This window comes from Staurois parvus, unplaced genomic scaffold (genome assembly GCF_062004578.1).
Source record: "Staurois parvus isolate SC_StPar_1 unplaced genomic scaffold, SC_StPar_1.0 ptg001045l, whole genome shotgun sequence".
NCBI classification, from domain to species: domain Eukaryota; kingdom Metazoa; phylum Chordata; class Amphibia; order Anura; family Ranidae; genus Staurois; species Staurois parvus.
Window position 1 is genome coordinate 64,617 of NW_028318841.1, and position 16,433 is coordinate 81,049.

The following is a 16,433-nucleotide window of genomic DNA, read 5'->3' on the forward strand; positions in this document are numbered from 1 at the left end:
TAAATATGCCATAACTAAACATATAATGTCTCAAATATTTACTGGTGAAAATAAAGAAACAGAGAGTCTATCCACAGATGGAAAAGTGCTGAATGGATATCACTTGTGATAACTCAAATCATCATAAATAGACCATGGAAAGAGAAAAAGGACAGACGTATAGTGCAATACGGTCATACAGTTTTATTATAAAATGCACCAAAGGGTACTCAAATGAGAAAAACAAAATACAGCACATATCTTCCAAAACACTGTCTGTCAGCAAGTATGACGACAGCAGCCAAGCAGGCTCCACTCAACATGTTTCATCACTAGAGGAAGTCTTCAGGGGCCAGTAAGTACCCATTGGTGCCTTCAGTTATGGAACATTTTAGTTATCAATAACACTTATTTTGATCCATATATATTTAAAAGGGGAAGCACAACAGGTTTTATGTATATACAGGTTCTCTTGGTAAGACACCCCCCAACACACTGATCCTTTCCTTCGCCATGCTTGCCTCATAACGCAGTTTGCTCTCCAGAGCCCTTGCAAATCCCATGCAGTTTCAAGTATGAAGATACATGTGGCCATATCTCCTTCCTTCCACTATGCAGTACTTCAGGCATAAAAAGCCAGTTACTAGGCCCAAGCATTGTTTTGCAGGAACACAGGGAAAGTGATATCTGAATAAGCTGCAACACAGACCAACATTGAGCAACAGGATGAAAGAGATGCATGGGTAAAAGTATCAAATGGGAGGGGGTGGGTTATCAGGAGAACCTGTCACTTTACCCTGAATTTACACACAGAAAAGATGCTTGCTTTGATTTATAGTATAGATAAAGAAGGCAATGCAATAAAAGGAAATATTGATGTAAAGAGCACAAGCAGAGGCTATAATTGAATACTCACTGCAATTGAGCTGGTTACCTAATACTCAAAAAAAAAAAAAAAAAAAAAAAAAAAAGTCCTGCCTTTTTGCATTGGTTTACCCAGTTGCAATGTACAATCATTCCTTCAGAAGAAAAAAAAACCCAACCATACTCTTTGCTATGCGCAGCAGTCTGGCTGAAACTGTCCCACATTCATGTCCAACATTGCAATAACAGATAAATCAGTGAAGCATAGATATGTTCTAAATTATCTACTCACCTCAACGATTAAAACATTCTGCAAAAAAATAAAAAAAAATTAAAATGCATTCAATAAACACCAATCAAAATTATCTAGTTGAAAGTATGCTTAAAAAGAAGTATGGGAATACCATTTTCCCCCAAAATTATACTTACCTAGGTGGATGTAGCATAGGTCCGATGCTGGATCTGTCCCCCACCAGCTCTAAGTGTGAGAATTCAGTGATCACATGATCGCTCAGTCACCGCTGTCTGCTCTGCCCCCCCACACTCACTGGAGAATTGGACTGTGAAGGGGGAGGGAGCGGGTGGTTCAGGCTCTCAGCAGATCACTGAGAGGCTAAGCCAGGTACCACTCCAGACTCCGGCGTGGATTCTGACTTTAAAGTGGGCCTGCTGTCAGCTGAAAAAAGGTCACAGGAGTGCAGAACAAACTGCACTCCTGTGACCCACAGGTGAAGTACAGCCAAAAGAACTTTGGCTGTACTTCTCCTTCAAATGCAATACTGTGCCAAAATTGTAGGCACTTGTGAAAAATTCTGTAGATCGAGAATGCTTTAAAAAAAAAAAAAAAAAAAAAAAAAAAAAATACATACTGTAGTTTTTCATCTACCAATTAAACTGCAAAGTAGACAAACAGGGAAAAACAAACCATATCAATATTTTTGCTTTTAAAAGAGCATCAACTTCTCCAGGTACACCTGCATATGGCTAAGGATTTTGTATTCACAGTCCAAAACCGTGCTAATAATCAGTGCAAATAATCAAGATACCAGGTAAGTTAAAACTGTTGTAAAGGCTCTAGGTTTTTATCTTCGTGCATCCTATGCATGAAGGTAAAAACTTGTGTGCAGCAGTGCCCCCAGCCCCCTCAACACTTACTTGAGCCCCACTGAGATCCAGCGGTGGGCAAGACAGCCTCGGCTGTCCCGGGTCTCTGCCTCCTCATTGGCTGAGACAGCAAGCGGGAGCCATTGGCAATCACAGCCAGTCAGCCAATAAGGAGATAAAGGGGGAGGAGCCAAGCCGTGGCTCTGTGTGTAAATTGACACATGGAGCAGCAGGCACCCCCATAGTAAGCTGCTTGCTGTGGGGGCACCCAACAGAAAGGGGGAGAAAAAAAGAACCCTTAGTATCACTTTAAAGTACAATCCACTTCTTATGTTGTCACATATATTGTATGGCCTGTATACTTGACACGGAACCACTTCAGATCTGGATTAATGTACTGCCTTCATGACCAGGCCATTTGGCACTGCACTACTTTAAACTGCCAATTGCGCAACACTGGACCCACATGAAACTTATAACATTTTATTTCACACAAATAGAGCTTTCTTTTAGTGGTATTTGATTACTACTGGGTTGTTTTTAATTATATAAATGAATAAAGACCGAAAATGTTGAAAAAAAAAAAATCATTTTTTTTTACTCTCTGCTATCCAATAAAAAAAAAAATTTCTTCACAAAATTTAGGCCAAAATTCTTCTGCATGTCTTTGGTAAGATAAAAAAAAAATCCCAATAAGTGTATAATGATTGGTTTGCATAAAAGTTTTAGCATGTACAAACGATGGTGTATATATACTGGAATTATTTTTTTATTTTAAATACTAGTAATGGCGGTGATCAGCAACTAGGTGGGAACTGACGAATGACATATCCAGTGACATTAATACAGTGATCTGTGCTATTACTATACACAGTCACTGTACTAATGACACTGGCCGGGAAGGGGTTAACATCCAGGCGCAACCAAGAGGTTGACTGTAAGCCTAACAATGTTTACTGTGTGCGGTTTCTCCTAAGCAGGCTTTGCAGGGAGAAAAAAACGGCGCATTGCTCTGTAGAGAGCCCTGTGTTGCTAAACAGGGGGCTCTTTTCTGTCATTCACTCAGCTGATCAGAGGGTTCCAGCCATACATCCTCGACAGGGACCTGCTGATTGCCTTGAGCTGTAGTGAATAACAGCACAGCTGGGGTGGTGGGCACGTGCATACCCCCTACCCAAAAAAGCCATATCACATACATGTATGTGACCTGGCACAGTGGGGCCGCTCTACCGTTTATATCTGTGGTAGGCAGTTGCCAAGTGGTTAATGTTGTTTTGGATCTTTCTTGAATCTAATAAAGATCAGTTACTAAAATAAACTCACAACCCCAAAACCATAAAATCCCTTCCTCTGAGTTGACAGACACAGCTTTTTCATATTCTCGACTATAGGGTTTATAGTGCCACCTAAAGGAGTTGGACTCTAGGAAGAAAAAAAAGAACACAGCACCACCTATCCTAGCTAATATAAACCCACTCTCTGCTATAGGTAGGTCAGTTAGTCACAAAGCAGTAAAGGAAAAAAAACAAATACAGGGGTGCTGTGCCAGTCAATGAAGTCAGAGAAGGGGATTTTACAGTGAGTATCAAAATCCTTTAACTTACGTTCATTGGACAGACACAGTTTGCTCGACCATAGAGACATCCCAAAGCAGCGCCTTAATTAGCTGTAGGATCCGGCAGCACACATGCAACCACCATAAAAAACAACCCCAAAAGAGAAACAAGGAACCTCAAACAGCCGCTTGCAGATAAAACCAGCTTCTGAAAATGCAAACACACAAACTTTGTAAAGCTTGGTAAAAGGTGTGCACAGAGGATTGGAACACCCAAGAGGCACTGATCGCCCTGGTGAAATGTGCCCGAACAGGGAAGGGAGGAGCCCGACACTTAATGGTATAAGCCTGAACAACTGTCTGCCTGATCCATCGAGAAATGATGACAGAGGATGCCACCAGGCCTTCTCATCAGTTATCTGCAATTACAAAAAGAGAATCTGACTTCCAGAAGGAAACGGTAGCAGACAGGTATGCATGAACCTCCCAGGCCACATTCAAGGAGTGCAGTGCAACCTCCCTAGGGAGTGGGCAAGGACACAGGGAAAGCAGGCCAATGTCCTTATTCAGATGAATTATTATCTGGCCTGTCGCCCAGCTGTTGATTGAAGGTCTCCGCTTGAAAAATCCCAGGAAAAAAAAAAAAAAAGCTATGGAACCACAGGTACCAGAAGGGAACTAGGTCCTCATCCTGAAACACTAGGAATAAATAACTGACTGGCCTATAGCAGAGAGGGGGTTTATAGCAGTTAGGAATGCCCATAGGCAGTGCTGTGTTCTTTTTTTTGCCTAGTGTCCTACTCCTGTAGGTGGCACTTTAAACTCTATGGTCAAGAAGAAGCAGCAGTTTGTCCGTCAATGAACATAAGAGAAAGCCCCCGATCTCCTCCCTTAACTTTTCTCATGCCCCAGTGTTCTCCTAACTGAACTATCTTACTAGCTTTTCAATAATCTTCACCTCCCCTCACATTTTACTATTTCGACCTGCATGCCCCTATGATGGTTTTTACCACTAACCAATCCTTTTTGGCCCATAAGAGACATTCAGATAAGGCATTGGTTTAGGCCCTGTAATTTTGCAACTACCCATCCTTATCAGTAGTCTTAGGCACTGCTTGGGCATATTTGTTTTCTTCTAAAAACCAATAAAAATGATTGAAAATATATGTTTTAGTTACAGGTGGAACCTATCCAGCCGAGTCTATCCCTGGATTCTAACTTGCATACACCAGCAAAAAAGAGCTGTCTTCTATAGGTACTGGCTCAGTTCCTACTTATCTAGCAGTTTTTTGCACCACCAACCTTTGGGTGTTCTAGTACCTCCTCTTGCCTTTACCATAATATGACAAAGAATCAAACAGGATGAGAAGGCCTTATAATGGTCACAGTAAGGTATGCAGACCCAGGAACTCAAGCACCGATCCAGAGATTATTTATATATATATATATATATATATATATATATATATAAAAATAAATAATAATAATATGGGGTGGTTCCACTCTCCAGGATCAAACAAAACAGTGAAATATCAGTTATGAGGATGACAGACCTTTTACATAAACAGGCTGGAAAAAATTAACCTTCCCTTAATTGTTCATAGTGGATATCAGTTGTACAAGCATCCATTCACTGACCGAAAAACATGCAACCATTGACAGAACACCTGATCTGAATACATGTTCTGGGTCAAGCAAGTACTGTTGTCATTAGATTAGCAGCTTGGCCAGGCAACCAGCATTATCTTAAGACAATCAGCAATAACAGTATATGTTTTTCTGTCATTAAAGATTTCTTTTAAAAGGAGAAATCCAGTTTTACCTTTTTTCTGAAACCTCTCCGGCTTCAATACTTTATGACTCATTGAACAGGACAAAACGTGCAGATCAGAAAAGTTAGAATGAAATAATCTGCATACTTGTTCCAGTGGAGTGACTCAAAATGACAGCCAGGAAACCAGTATCTTCATGAGAAGAGATGTACAAAGGCAGTCTCCATACACCCTACAGGTTTCCTTTAGAATGTAGGAAGCCTCTATGCCAGTGTGTAGAATAGGCTGCTCAGAGTAGCCTTTGTGCTGTGTAATACAAACCTTGCCTGTCAATGTGGAAAGATCATCTCCTCCTATAACTTTTATGTCACCCGTAGATTGATCATTCTAGAAGAAGAAAGACAGCAATGTCAACATACCATTAGACAATAACTTAATATGCAAAAAATAAAAAACTTTTACAGGACAACATTTTATAGGCACGTTTTACACAACACATTTGTAGAAAGAACTACAATGAGAATTTATTGGAAAAAAAGTACAGCCTGCAGGTTGTGTTCCATTATCGGGCCATGAATTACATGCTGAAAATAGTAAAAGGTCAGTAGGGCTGTAAAGCATTCACCCACACTGGCTGGTGTCCTGGTTATTTGACCATAAAATAGACTAGAATAATAAGATTTCCAGCATGAAAAGCCCAGTAGCAGTCTAGCTGCAAACACCTACAGAAACGGCTCAGTGATGATGAACCATCTCCTCCCCATTGCACAACCATATCTTTTCGAAGTAATTTTTAAGACAACCAACCAGCGAGTCTAGTGGATGCAGGCTTGCTGCTTATCCTTGTGCCCTGGTTATTTCTGGATGCCAATGCACAGGTTCCTCAAAGTACAGCACAAACAGTGCTGCTTCTGGTAAATAATCTTTTGAAGACCAATCTGTTTTTTTTTTTATTCAAATAGATCAAGTCTTCAGAATGACTGAGCTGCACACAGCACTCATAGCAGTCCAGTGCTAGGATATAGATATGTCTTCCTGACCAGCACCACTTTTTGTTTTAAAACCCTAGTAGAAGAGTGAGCAGAGTTGTTTGCTTGGTTGGAATGCATACATGAAGCAACCAATGTACAGCAGAACGTCAGTGTACAACGATGATGGAACAGTCTGTTGCTTCAGAGGATATCAGAACTCAATGCCTTATAAAAACACTAGTTGGATAATTTTCAGAGATTCCAAACTGACAATCACCTCCTTGCAAAACAAACCAGTGCTTTAGGCACAGTAAACAGAATATGATGGGTTAACCTGGGCCAAGCACAGAGAGGATACAGAGATATCTAAAATACCTCACAGTATCCAATTCTAGAGCGTCCAACCTGGTATTTCTCATTCTTTTCCTTTTTCTTAATTACCTTTACTACTCCTTTTTAACAAAAAGTGGGAAGTCAATGAGGACTTGTTAACTACAAACATGCCCTAATCTCTGATAACCAGATTCACACTGGATGCCTCAACTAGTCTGTTGGTTTTCTTACCCTAATATACCGCTCACACAGACCATTTTAGTTTTAGTTTGGGCTTATGGGTTTAATAATGAATAATTGTTTTTCACTTAGCAGTTATGCTTGCATGCAATACTTGTTCTCAATTTCTGATTTAAAGTGCAACTGTATGCTTATTAAAAGTATCCTTTAATTAAATCTCCTACCTTGATTGCATCCTGCATAGTAAAACACTTTCTTACTCACCACTCTAGCGATCTTCATTGTGTGTCCCTGACTGGCACTGCACAGCTGATGAAGTGAAAATGTTCACACAAGGACAGCTTACTGTGTGCAAAAGCCAGGACATCATTCTTTATCAAGGATAAGCCCTACTCCTGGAGGCCTCGGAACATCCAGTATAGCGTGGGTCATCCCTAGGAATACAGGTGCAGTGGCACATATGTACTGTAAGTGGAGAATCTGGCTGAGATGTTTTCCTTGCAAAGGCTGTGCAGTACCAGGCAGATCGCTGGAGTAGAGGACTGTGTGCATTTTGCAAGGCAGGGTAGAGATTTCATTAAGAATAACTGTACTAAAGATACAGTTGTCCTTCTGGAAGAAATGCAGTACACACAAAAAACCCATCACACTAACACTCTTTTTGACAGCAATGCCCTCAATTTGCTAAATGTTGTACTTCCAACAGCATTATTAACCATAGAATTCCTTTCATCATAAAATGGAGGTGGGCTTTAGATAATTGAACCAAAAATGGTACAAAGAACAATTCTGCAACAAATAAAAAATATGGCTATTAGATGTAAGCTATCACATTAAGTGCTGGAAAATTAAAGGTTTTCTAATAGAGATGAGTGAATCGAACATGACGAAGTGGAATTCGTTCCGAAGATTTGGAAAAATTCGATTCGCGACGAATCCGAAGATTAGCAAACTTCGGATGCACGAATCGAATTTTCCCAAAAATGGCGGCGACATGTGTGGCGACAGGAGAAAATGGACAGAGAAGATGGGGCGGGGATCTCTGGGAAGGCGCGCAGACAAGGCGCGCTGACCCATAATGCATTCATGAGTCATGAATCATGACATGTGATCGCATTAGCCAATCAGCAGCCAGCCAGCACTGTGTAATGGTGGAGCTATAAATCGCGGCCATCTTAGAATTCTCCATTAGCCTCCTGTCATTCAAGAGAGACAGACCTGTCTGTATTAAGGGACAGAGTTAGGGCCACAGAGACTTTAGGGCCACAGAATTGTTACTCAGGGCCACAGAATCGTTACTCAGGGACACAGCTATCAAAGAATCGAAAATTTAAAGTGACATACACCCTTTTTTTTTTTTGTGGCTGTCGTGCACAGTTGGTGCTGCAGTTTGCCGATTGTGCAAAATAAACTGACTTTCTGCTTCACAACCACTATTGTACGTTCAAAGAGTTAGATCCATTTACACGCCGGCTGGCAGTAATATTTTTTGGGCGATTAGTGCATTCCAGTGACATAAACGTACAGTTTACAGCCAACGGCAAGCTGCAATTGACCGATTGTGTACAATAAACTGACTTTCTGCTTCACAACCACTATTGTACGTTCAAAGAGTTAAATCCGTTTTTATTTTTGGGGTGCTTATTGAATTAAAGAGTATGTCAGACAACACGCAGAGGAGTGGCAGAGGAGGCAATGTTTCAGGAGCAAGCAGACGTGGCAGCAGAGGAAGGGGTCGAGGCAGCACTAGTCGCAGCCAGAGGCCAGTGCTCCCGGTGTCATCCAGCGGTCGTGTCTCCACCGACAACCCTGCCGTCATCGATTGGTTGACTCGGTCGTCTTCCTCTTCCCAGGTCACCTCTGACACCTACAGCCAACGGTCGGTGGGTACGTCAGACACAACAGTTAGTTGGCATGGCCCGGGAGCAAGCCCACTGAAATCACGTGTCCTCGACCTGCCCCTGTCCTTTGGTGTTCCCTCACCAAGCGAAGTATCGCATGCTGTGGGCTCAGCCCCACTGTACAGTGAGGAAGAGCTAACAGAGGGGGGTCAGGAACGGGGGGAGACATCCGCCTCTTCAGCAGCCAGGCGAAGAAGTACTGGCGAGGAGAGTGGCTCGGTAGCCGGTCTAGAGACAGGTCTGTCTCCTGACCCACACGCAGCTGAGGGGGCTAGTAGTGACGCGGAGACCCTAATTGATGATGATGAGGCTGATCGCACTTGGCAGCCTCGTCGTCATCAGGCTATTGCTTCCGCATCATCAGGAGAAGAGGGTGCCAGCTTGCCAGCGAGCAAAACAGTCGGTGGGTTGCCCAGGAGGCAGCAGGGTCGCAGCAGTGTCAGTGGAGCCAAACGGCCACGGAGTAGAGCACCAGCTCCACTGCAGCCTACCACCACGGCCAGTAGTGGTGCCGGTGTGCACGGAGGAAGTAGCAGTCAGCCAGTGAGGAGTAGCGGGGGCAAAGTTTCCTACTCGGCGGTGTGGCAATTTTTCGTCACGCCGCCCGAGGAAGTAAACGTAGCCGTATGTCGACTATGTGGCCAGAAAGTCAAGCGTGGCCAGGGGGCCAATGTTGGGACTACAGCGTTGCGTCAGCATATGCAGCGTCGCCATTCGGTGGCCTGGGAAAACCGTGATAAAGATACGGCGGTTCTGCCTGCCCCAGCCCCCGCTCCATCACCCGCTCCGTTACTTGCTCCGTCACCCGACGTCAATCGCCCTCTATCAGCCAGTCAAGGCTCCAACACCTCTGCTGAGGGGAGTTGTCGCTCGTTGGCATCTTCCGCTCGTTCAGATGCTCCTTCTCCTGCTACTCCTCTTCACGGATTCCGTCAGTAGTCTTTCTTGGAATCCGTTTCCAAGAGACAACAGTTTGCGAGCACGCACCCGACGGTGCAGAAGCTGAACGTCCTCCTGTCCAAGTTGCTGGTGCTGCAGTCCCTCCCTTTCCAAGTGGTGGACTCAGCACCTTTCCGAGAAATGATGGCTTGTGCCGAGCCGCGGTGGAGAGTGCCAAGCCGGCATTTCTTCGCCAAAAAGGCAGTGCCAGCCATGCATTCACATGTAGAAGAGATGGTGGGCCAGTCTTTGAGCATGTCGGTCTCTGCCAAAGTGCACGGCAGCGCCGACGTGTGGAGCTGTAACTACGGTCAGGGACAGTACATGTCATTTACGGCCCACTGGGTGAACGTGGTGCCGTCACAGCCGCACCAGCAACTTGGACAGGTCACGCCGCTTTTGCCTCCATGTTTGCACGTCCTTGGTCCAGCAAAGATGTCCGCCTCTACCACCTCTTCTTCCGCCGTGTCCTCAGCCGCCACCCCCGTGCCAAGTCCCATTACCCGACCGGCATATCACATGTGCAGGGCGCAACGGTGTCACGCTGTGCTGCACCTGGTATGCCTTGGCGAACGTAGTCACACAGGGGAGGAACTTCTGAGTGTAATGAACAGAGAAATCGACAGATGGCTGTCTCCGCGCAAACTGAAAATCGGAACCATGTTGACCGACAACGGAAAGAACATGGTGTCTGCTCTGCGTCAAGGAAGGTTGTGCCATGCGCCATGCATGGCTCACGTGTTCAATCTGGTTGTCAAGCGGTTCCTAAAATCCACCATCCCACTGCAAGACATCCTTAAAATGTCACGTAAACTTTGCATGCATTTCAGCCATTCCTACACCGCAAAGCACACCCTCCTTGAGCTGCAGCGGCAGAACGGAATTCCACAGCATCGCCTGATCTGCGACGTTGCAACAAGGTGGAATTCAACCCTACATATGTTAGACCGCCTTTACGAACAGCGAAAGGCCATCACCGATTTCCTGATGTTACAAGCGGATAAAGGTACTCCCCTGTGTAACTTAGATGTCAGCCATTGGGAGCTCATGCGTGACACCTGCCGCTTGCTCAGGCCCTTTGAGGAGGCCACGCTATTCGTGAGTCGGCAGGACTATGGGATGAACGACGTCATTCCTCTGTTGCACGTCCTGGAACAAATGCTGTTAACAATGGCTGGTCAGGGTGCGGTAGACGTGGCGCACAGATCGCAACGCCACATGACTCCTGTGGGGGCAGGACAGGAAGAAGAGGAGGAGGTAGAGGAGGACATTGGTGCTCAGGAATTATTGAGTGAAATGGGTGGTTTTTCCACTCAGCGGACAGGAGTGGAGGAGCAGGAGCATCTGGTAGAGGAGGAGGAGGAGGAGGAGACAGAGGACCCAGACGCACCGTGGCAGTATGCTGTGGAGATGGAGGCAGGGAGTCCCTCGCATTCCTTGGCACAAATGGCCCATAGCATGCTCGGTTGCTTGCGTAGCGACAGCCAAATAATAACCATCAGACAGAGGGATGACTTTTGGCTGTCCACCTTGTTGGACCCTCGCTACAGTTCAAAAATGGTGGCCTTTTTCACACCTGCTGAGAGGGAGGCCAAAATAAAGTACTATAAAAACCACCTATGTAGTCATGCAGTATATAGCCCTATCGGCCACTTTCTGGCATCCAGTTGCTGTAGCCCCCATCACCACACTGTGCCACGGGCCCCTGTGCCGCCTTCTCATACTGCTGCCAGATCCATCCTCTGCCATGTGCGTCTTTGTCGTCTGCTCACGCTGCTGGGTTCCAGTTTTAAACCTAGGCCTGTGTATGGCTTCCGAATACTGCTGCCTCCACCGCCACCCTGCACCATGTGCCTCTGTCATCTGCTCACGCTGCTGACGGCTTCCGCTTTTTAAACTAGTCCTGTGTATGTCTTCCGAATACTGCTGCCTCCACCGCCACCCTGCGCCATGTGCCACTTTCAGGTCTCCTTACACTGTTGGTGGGTTCCATTTTGTGATAGGGTGCTGTATGGCCTTCCATTGCTGCTGCCTCCACCGCCACCCTGCGCCATGTGCCTCTGTCGTCTGCTCACGCTGCTGACGGCTTCCGCTTTTTAACCGAGGCCTGTGTTTGGCTTCCGAATACTGCTGCATCCACCGCCACCCTGCGCCATGTGTCTCTGTTGTCTGCTCACGCTGCTGACGGCTTCCGCTTTTTAACCTAGGCCTGTGTATGGCCTTCAATTGAAGCTGCTTCTGCTCCGCCACTCTGCCATTGGACTCTTGATAGTCGTCTCCCCACGCTGCTGCTGAGCGGACTTTTTAACATAGGCCTCTGTATGGCCTTCAATTTTAGCTGCTTACGCTCCGCCACTCTGCCATGGGCCCCTGTACCGCCTCCTCATGCTGCTGCCAGGCCTGTAATCTGCCATGGGCCCCCGTACCGACTCCTCATGCTGCTGCCAGGCCCGTAATCTGTCATGGGCCCCTGTACCGACTCCTCATGCTGCTGCCAGGCCCGTAATCTGTCATGGGCCCCTGTACCGCCTCCTCATGCTGCTGCCAGGTCCAGAGTGTGTCATGGGTCCCTGTACGGCCTCCCATTGCTGCTGTCTCCATCGCCACACTCTGCCATGTGCCACTTTCAGGTCTCCTCACACTGCTGGTGGGTTCCATTTTGTCATAGGGTACTGTATGGCCTCCCATTGCTGCTGCCTCCACCGCCACACTGTGGCTCCACATTCTGGTTTTGGCCCCGTGACTGCCCAAATGAGTGAAGTGTGCGGTGATTCTAAGATCGACGGCACTCATCTGCATGTCATACTGACAGTATTATTTCTCTTCCCCAGCAGACTCCAAGGGCATTTAAATTAAAGGTACAGTGTTCTGCACTAATATAAAGGCTCTCTGAAGCCTAGAAACACCCTTTTTATAAGTTAAATTCGCAGCGAATATATTCGGCACGAAGCGAATTTAATCGGCGAATTCGGCGAATCAGCCGAACCAAATTTTTGAATAATTCGCTCATCTCTATTTTCTAAACATGGTGCCAGTCAGGTATGTGTGGGGGGGATTGCCCACTGTTCCACAGCCCCTATTTTAAATCAATTTAAGAGATTCTGATAAGATAGTAATAATAAAAAAATGTTTTGTTTTTTTTTTTTTTTTAAATAGGCCAGCCCGTTATTTATTCTCAGCTGTATCCAAGCCTCCTGATGATCACTTACAACAAAACAAGGTGGATTGCAATTCCCTATTCAGTCACTAGGTGGCAGTAATTAGCACAAAGATTATACTTACACAGTAACTTTTCAGCCTGATAAAGTCTACAGTCATAGGGATTGACCGGTCACTGTTTCGATTCAGTGCCTTGATATAGTCAAGTAGATCAGCGAAAAACTTGTACCCGCCTTTCAAGACACAAAGTGCAACTATATGATGACCTCCCATATCTTTCATGATGTCCCGAGCTAACCGTTCAGTCCTGCACCAAAAGACACACACAACACATTCCATAATTTTTTTAGTTCTTAGAAATTCATTAGAAGAAAGCAAAAGTAAAAAACAAAAAAAAAAAAAAAAAAAAAAAAAGGCAGAAAAAATAAAGTTGGGGTCCATTCACAACTCGGCTTTTTTACTGCACAGATTTCTGATTTTAGAAGTGTGAGGAGAGTTTTGTGCACTATACAATGAACTGGAAAACATACAAAGAAAATGTGAGAATTGCAGGAAAAACCCAGCAGAGAACAACTTTCATATTCAAAATGAATAACGTACCACACGTCATAATGGTAATGTGCAAAAATGTGCATTTTACTGCATTGCTGCAGCTCGCTAGTCTGACTAGATCCCAATACACAGAGTAATTAAGGCTTGGTTCACACTACTGTGGGACATGTGACCCACGTTTGCTTGGACACAGCCGCCCAAGCAATTGAGTGGGCTGTTGTGTCTGCATTTCCTGCACATAAAAAAGGTGCTTGCACTTTTAAAAAAAAAAAAAAAAAAAAACCATGGTCGCAAGCAAACCGCATGGTCTTTTTCACCATGCAATTTTCCTGTAGTACCCACACTGAGGGTTGAGATGCATGAGGGTACCATTCAGAATGAATGGCAGCCCAGCGAGTCTCGTAAAAGCGACTCCTGCACCCGCAATGAGCCTGCACAATGTGAACCAGGGCTTAGGGCTGGTTCCACAATTATGCATTGCGGTAACAGATTACTGCAATGAAAATAATGAACTGGTAGCGTGGTAGGTTCCATTCATTTTGAATGGCAGCCCAATGCTTTTTTTAGACTGTGGTACCTAGACAGTCTATTCAAAATTAATGAGCTGCCTTTTAAAGGCCACAAACATTAATGCACCAAATGCTGAACATTAATGTGTACTGCAGACATGTACATGTGGCTTTATAAATGATCATATGAACTTACACTACAGAATATGTAAACCCAACATTTCACATTCCTGATATGTGCCTTGCTGTACCATGTACTTGTGTTTAAAAGTATCTTGTTCTCTTTGTATTGCTTCCTTTGTGTGAAATCCCTGGTGTTCCTGCCAGTTCCTTTGCTTTCCTATTAAAAACTGACCACACTTAAGCTGACATGCCACCACCCCCCAATCACAGGGAAGATCAGTGTGCTGCTGTTTCTCCTCTCTGACCCCCTTATGCAGCTGGGAACAGAGGGTATGTGACGCACACACACACACATATATAGATAACATACACATCATACTTACCTGCTCTGTCTCAGCCAATGAGGAAAAAGACCGGGGGGAGTGTCGGCTCTTGTGCACATCACTGGATTGGGGTCAGGCAAGTATTAGGGGGGGCTGTGGGGGGAGCTGCACACTGAAGATTTTTAACCTTCATGCATAGAATGCATGAAGGTAAAAAACCTTCAGCCTTTACAACCACTTTTAACTTATTTTCTTTTCATTCTCCTACTGCCCTGTAGCCCATCCTGCCCATAAGCTGGGCAAGCCTGGCAGCGTTTGCAGTGCTTCCTATATTAATTATATTAGATAATAGTAACTCCCAGCCCCACACAGTCACAAAACCTTGCCACATGGAGAGTACATTAACCACTTCCAGCCCGCCATGTACTGTGGCAGGGCGGCAGCTACAGGCATGTGACGCAGCCGTACGTCGCTCTGGCTGTACTAACACAGGGGGGCGCTATGCACCTGAGGGGGCACGCAGTGCTCCCCCCTCACAACTGCTGTGTCCAGCGGACACAGCGGAATGAAGATCCCGGTGAACGGGACCCGGTGATCGCTCAGCAATCACAATTTAAGCAAAGCGGTTATGAATCAGTCTCATTCATAACAGCTCTGCTCCTCTTCCTAGTGAGCTGTGATTGGCCCACAGCTGTCACATGAAACATGCGGCCAATCAACACCCTGTACCATGTGACCAGCTCCAGCCAATCACAGATCACTATCCTGAGCTGTCAAAACTCAACTTATTCATGACAGTTCATGAATGAGTTAGGTTCTGACAGCAAGCTTTGCATTGCAGGACAAACGATCATTATTTCTCCTGCAAAGCAAAGTGTAAAAAAGAAGAAAGGAAAAAAAAACAGCTGCTGCTGCTGCATGGCAAGCCCTGTAACAATGACCACAGCCATTTATATTGGTCTTCCTGGTGCAGGCAGCTAGCACGGCTAGAGACGTTGCAGGTTGCACACAGAGTGCTGGCAGGCCACATGTTGGGTACCAGGATCATAGAAGAAATATCCTTGGCATATTGAACTTAAGGTGTTTAAAAATGGTCAGCCTCCAATTTTCATTTTTTTTTTTTTATCCAAATATAGTATATAACTTATTACTGTAATGTATGAAGTGCGTTTTCAAACTTAGACACTTCAGTAAGTTTAGTAACACGTTCCTTCAGAATTTAGTCTTTATATGCTTTTTTTTTTTTTTTTCCCTATCAGTGCTATTTATTTTCTGCCAGTCATACGACGAGCAAGACAAAAAATAGCATGATTTACAAACAATGCTTTAAAATCATTTATGGTAGAAAAAAAATGAGAAAGCGCTCAAGATAATGTGTAAAAATAGAAGCGTCTAATGGGTTGTTATGAATCAACTCAAATAGAAACGCCACCACTGGGAATTTGATTCATCAGACTCTTCTCTCTTGAAGTAGATGTAAATCTGACTGAACGGTGCTTATTAAATTATAGGCTAGTGATATAGGCTTCAGGTGATTGGACAGTGACAAAACTTTGCTGGAAATGCCACCCTGGGTGTATCCCTATACCCCCTACCTCCATGAGACAGTTTAACAAGCAATGCAGAGTAGCAGGAACAGAGGAGAAGGTGGCCCGAGAACTGTACTGCACTCCAAGTTAGGGTCTTTACAAGTAAGCTGGATATTCGTAGACCATGGGACGTCCCAAAGTAATGCAAAGGGGTTGGCAATAAGGCAAACAGAACTGTGCCAACAGACCCAACAATAACAGGAGTCAACTGACTCTTGTGCCGTCAGAACCTTGAGGCTGAAACCTGCATCAGCAAAAGCCTGGACATCCACCTGGTGAAACTTGAAGATGCCATGAACTAAAGACCAGGTAGCCACTTTGCAAAAGTTGGATGACAGAAGTTTGATATCAGAATGCTCAGGAAACACCCATCGATCTGGTGGTGTGAGACAACGTGTGCTGGAGTGGTCTGAGCCTTTACAGTGTAAGCCCTTGAGATGAGCTGTCCCATCCAGCTAGCAATAATGGATTTAGAAGCAGGATGTCCTTTGAAAGATACTGTCAACAAGACAAAGAGAATCCATCTTTCTTATAGAAGTTGTGTGTCTTTTGGATGAACTCCGATAGCTCTGACAACATC

At 44.9% G+C, this 16,433-nt stretch overlaps 1 protein-coding gene across 1 annotated transcript in view; it reads right to left on the reverse strand.

Annotated features, from left to right (window-relative positions):
• Nucleotides 1-16,433, reverse strand: part of HPRT1 (hypoxanthine phosphoribosyltransferase 1) — a 65,191-nt gene that overhangs the window by 19,973 nt on the left and 28,785 nt on the right. Inside the window, exons 3-5 of the mRNA XM_089657939.1 lie at nucleotides 12,881-13,064; nucleotides 5,596-5,661; nucleotides 1,136-1,153 (exon numbers count right to left, since the gene is read on the reverse strand). Coding sequence (XP_089514065.1) covers nucleotides 1,136-1,153; nucleotides 5,596-5,661; nucleotides 12,881-13,064 — 268 coding nt within the window. The remainder of the gene's footprint in view (nucleotides 1-1,135; nucleotides 1,154-5,595; nucleotides 5,662-12,880; nucleotides 13,065-16,433) is intronic.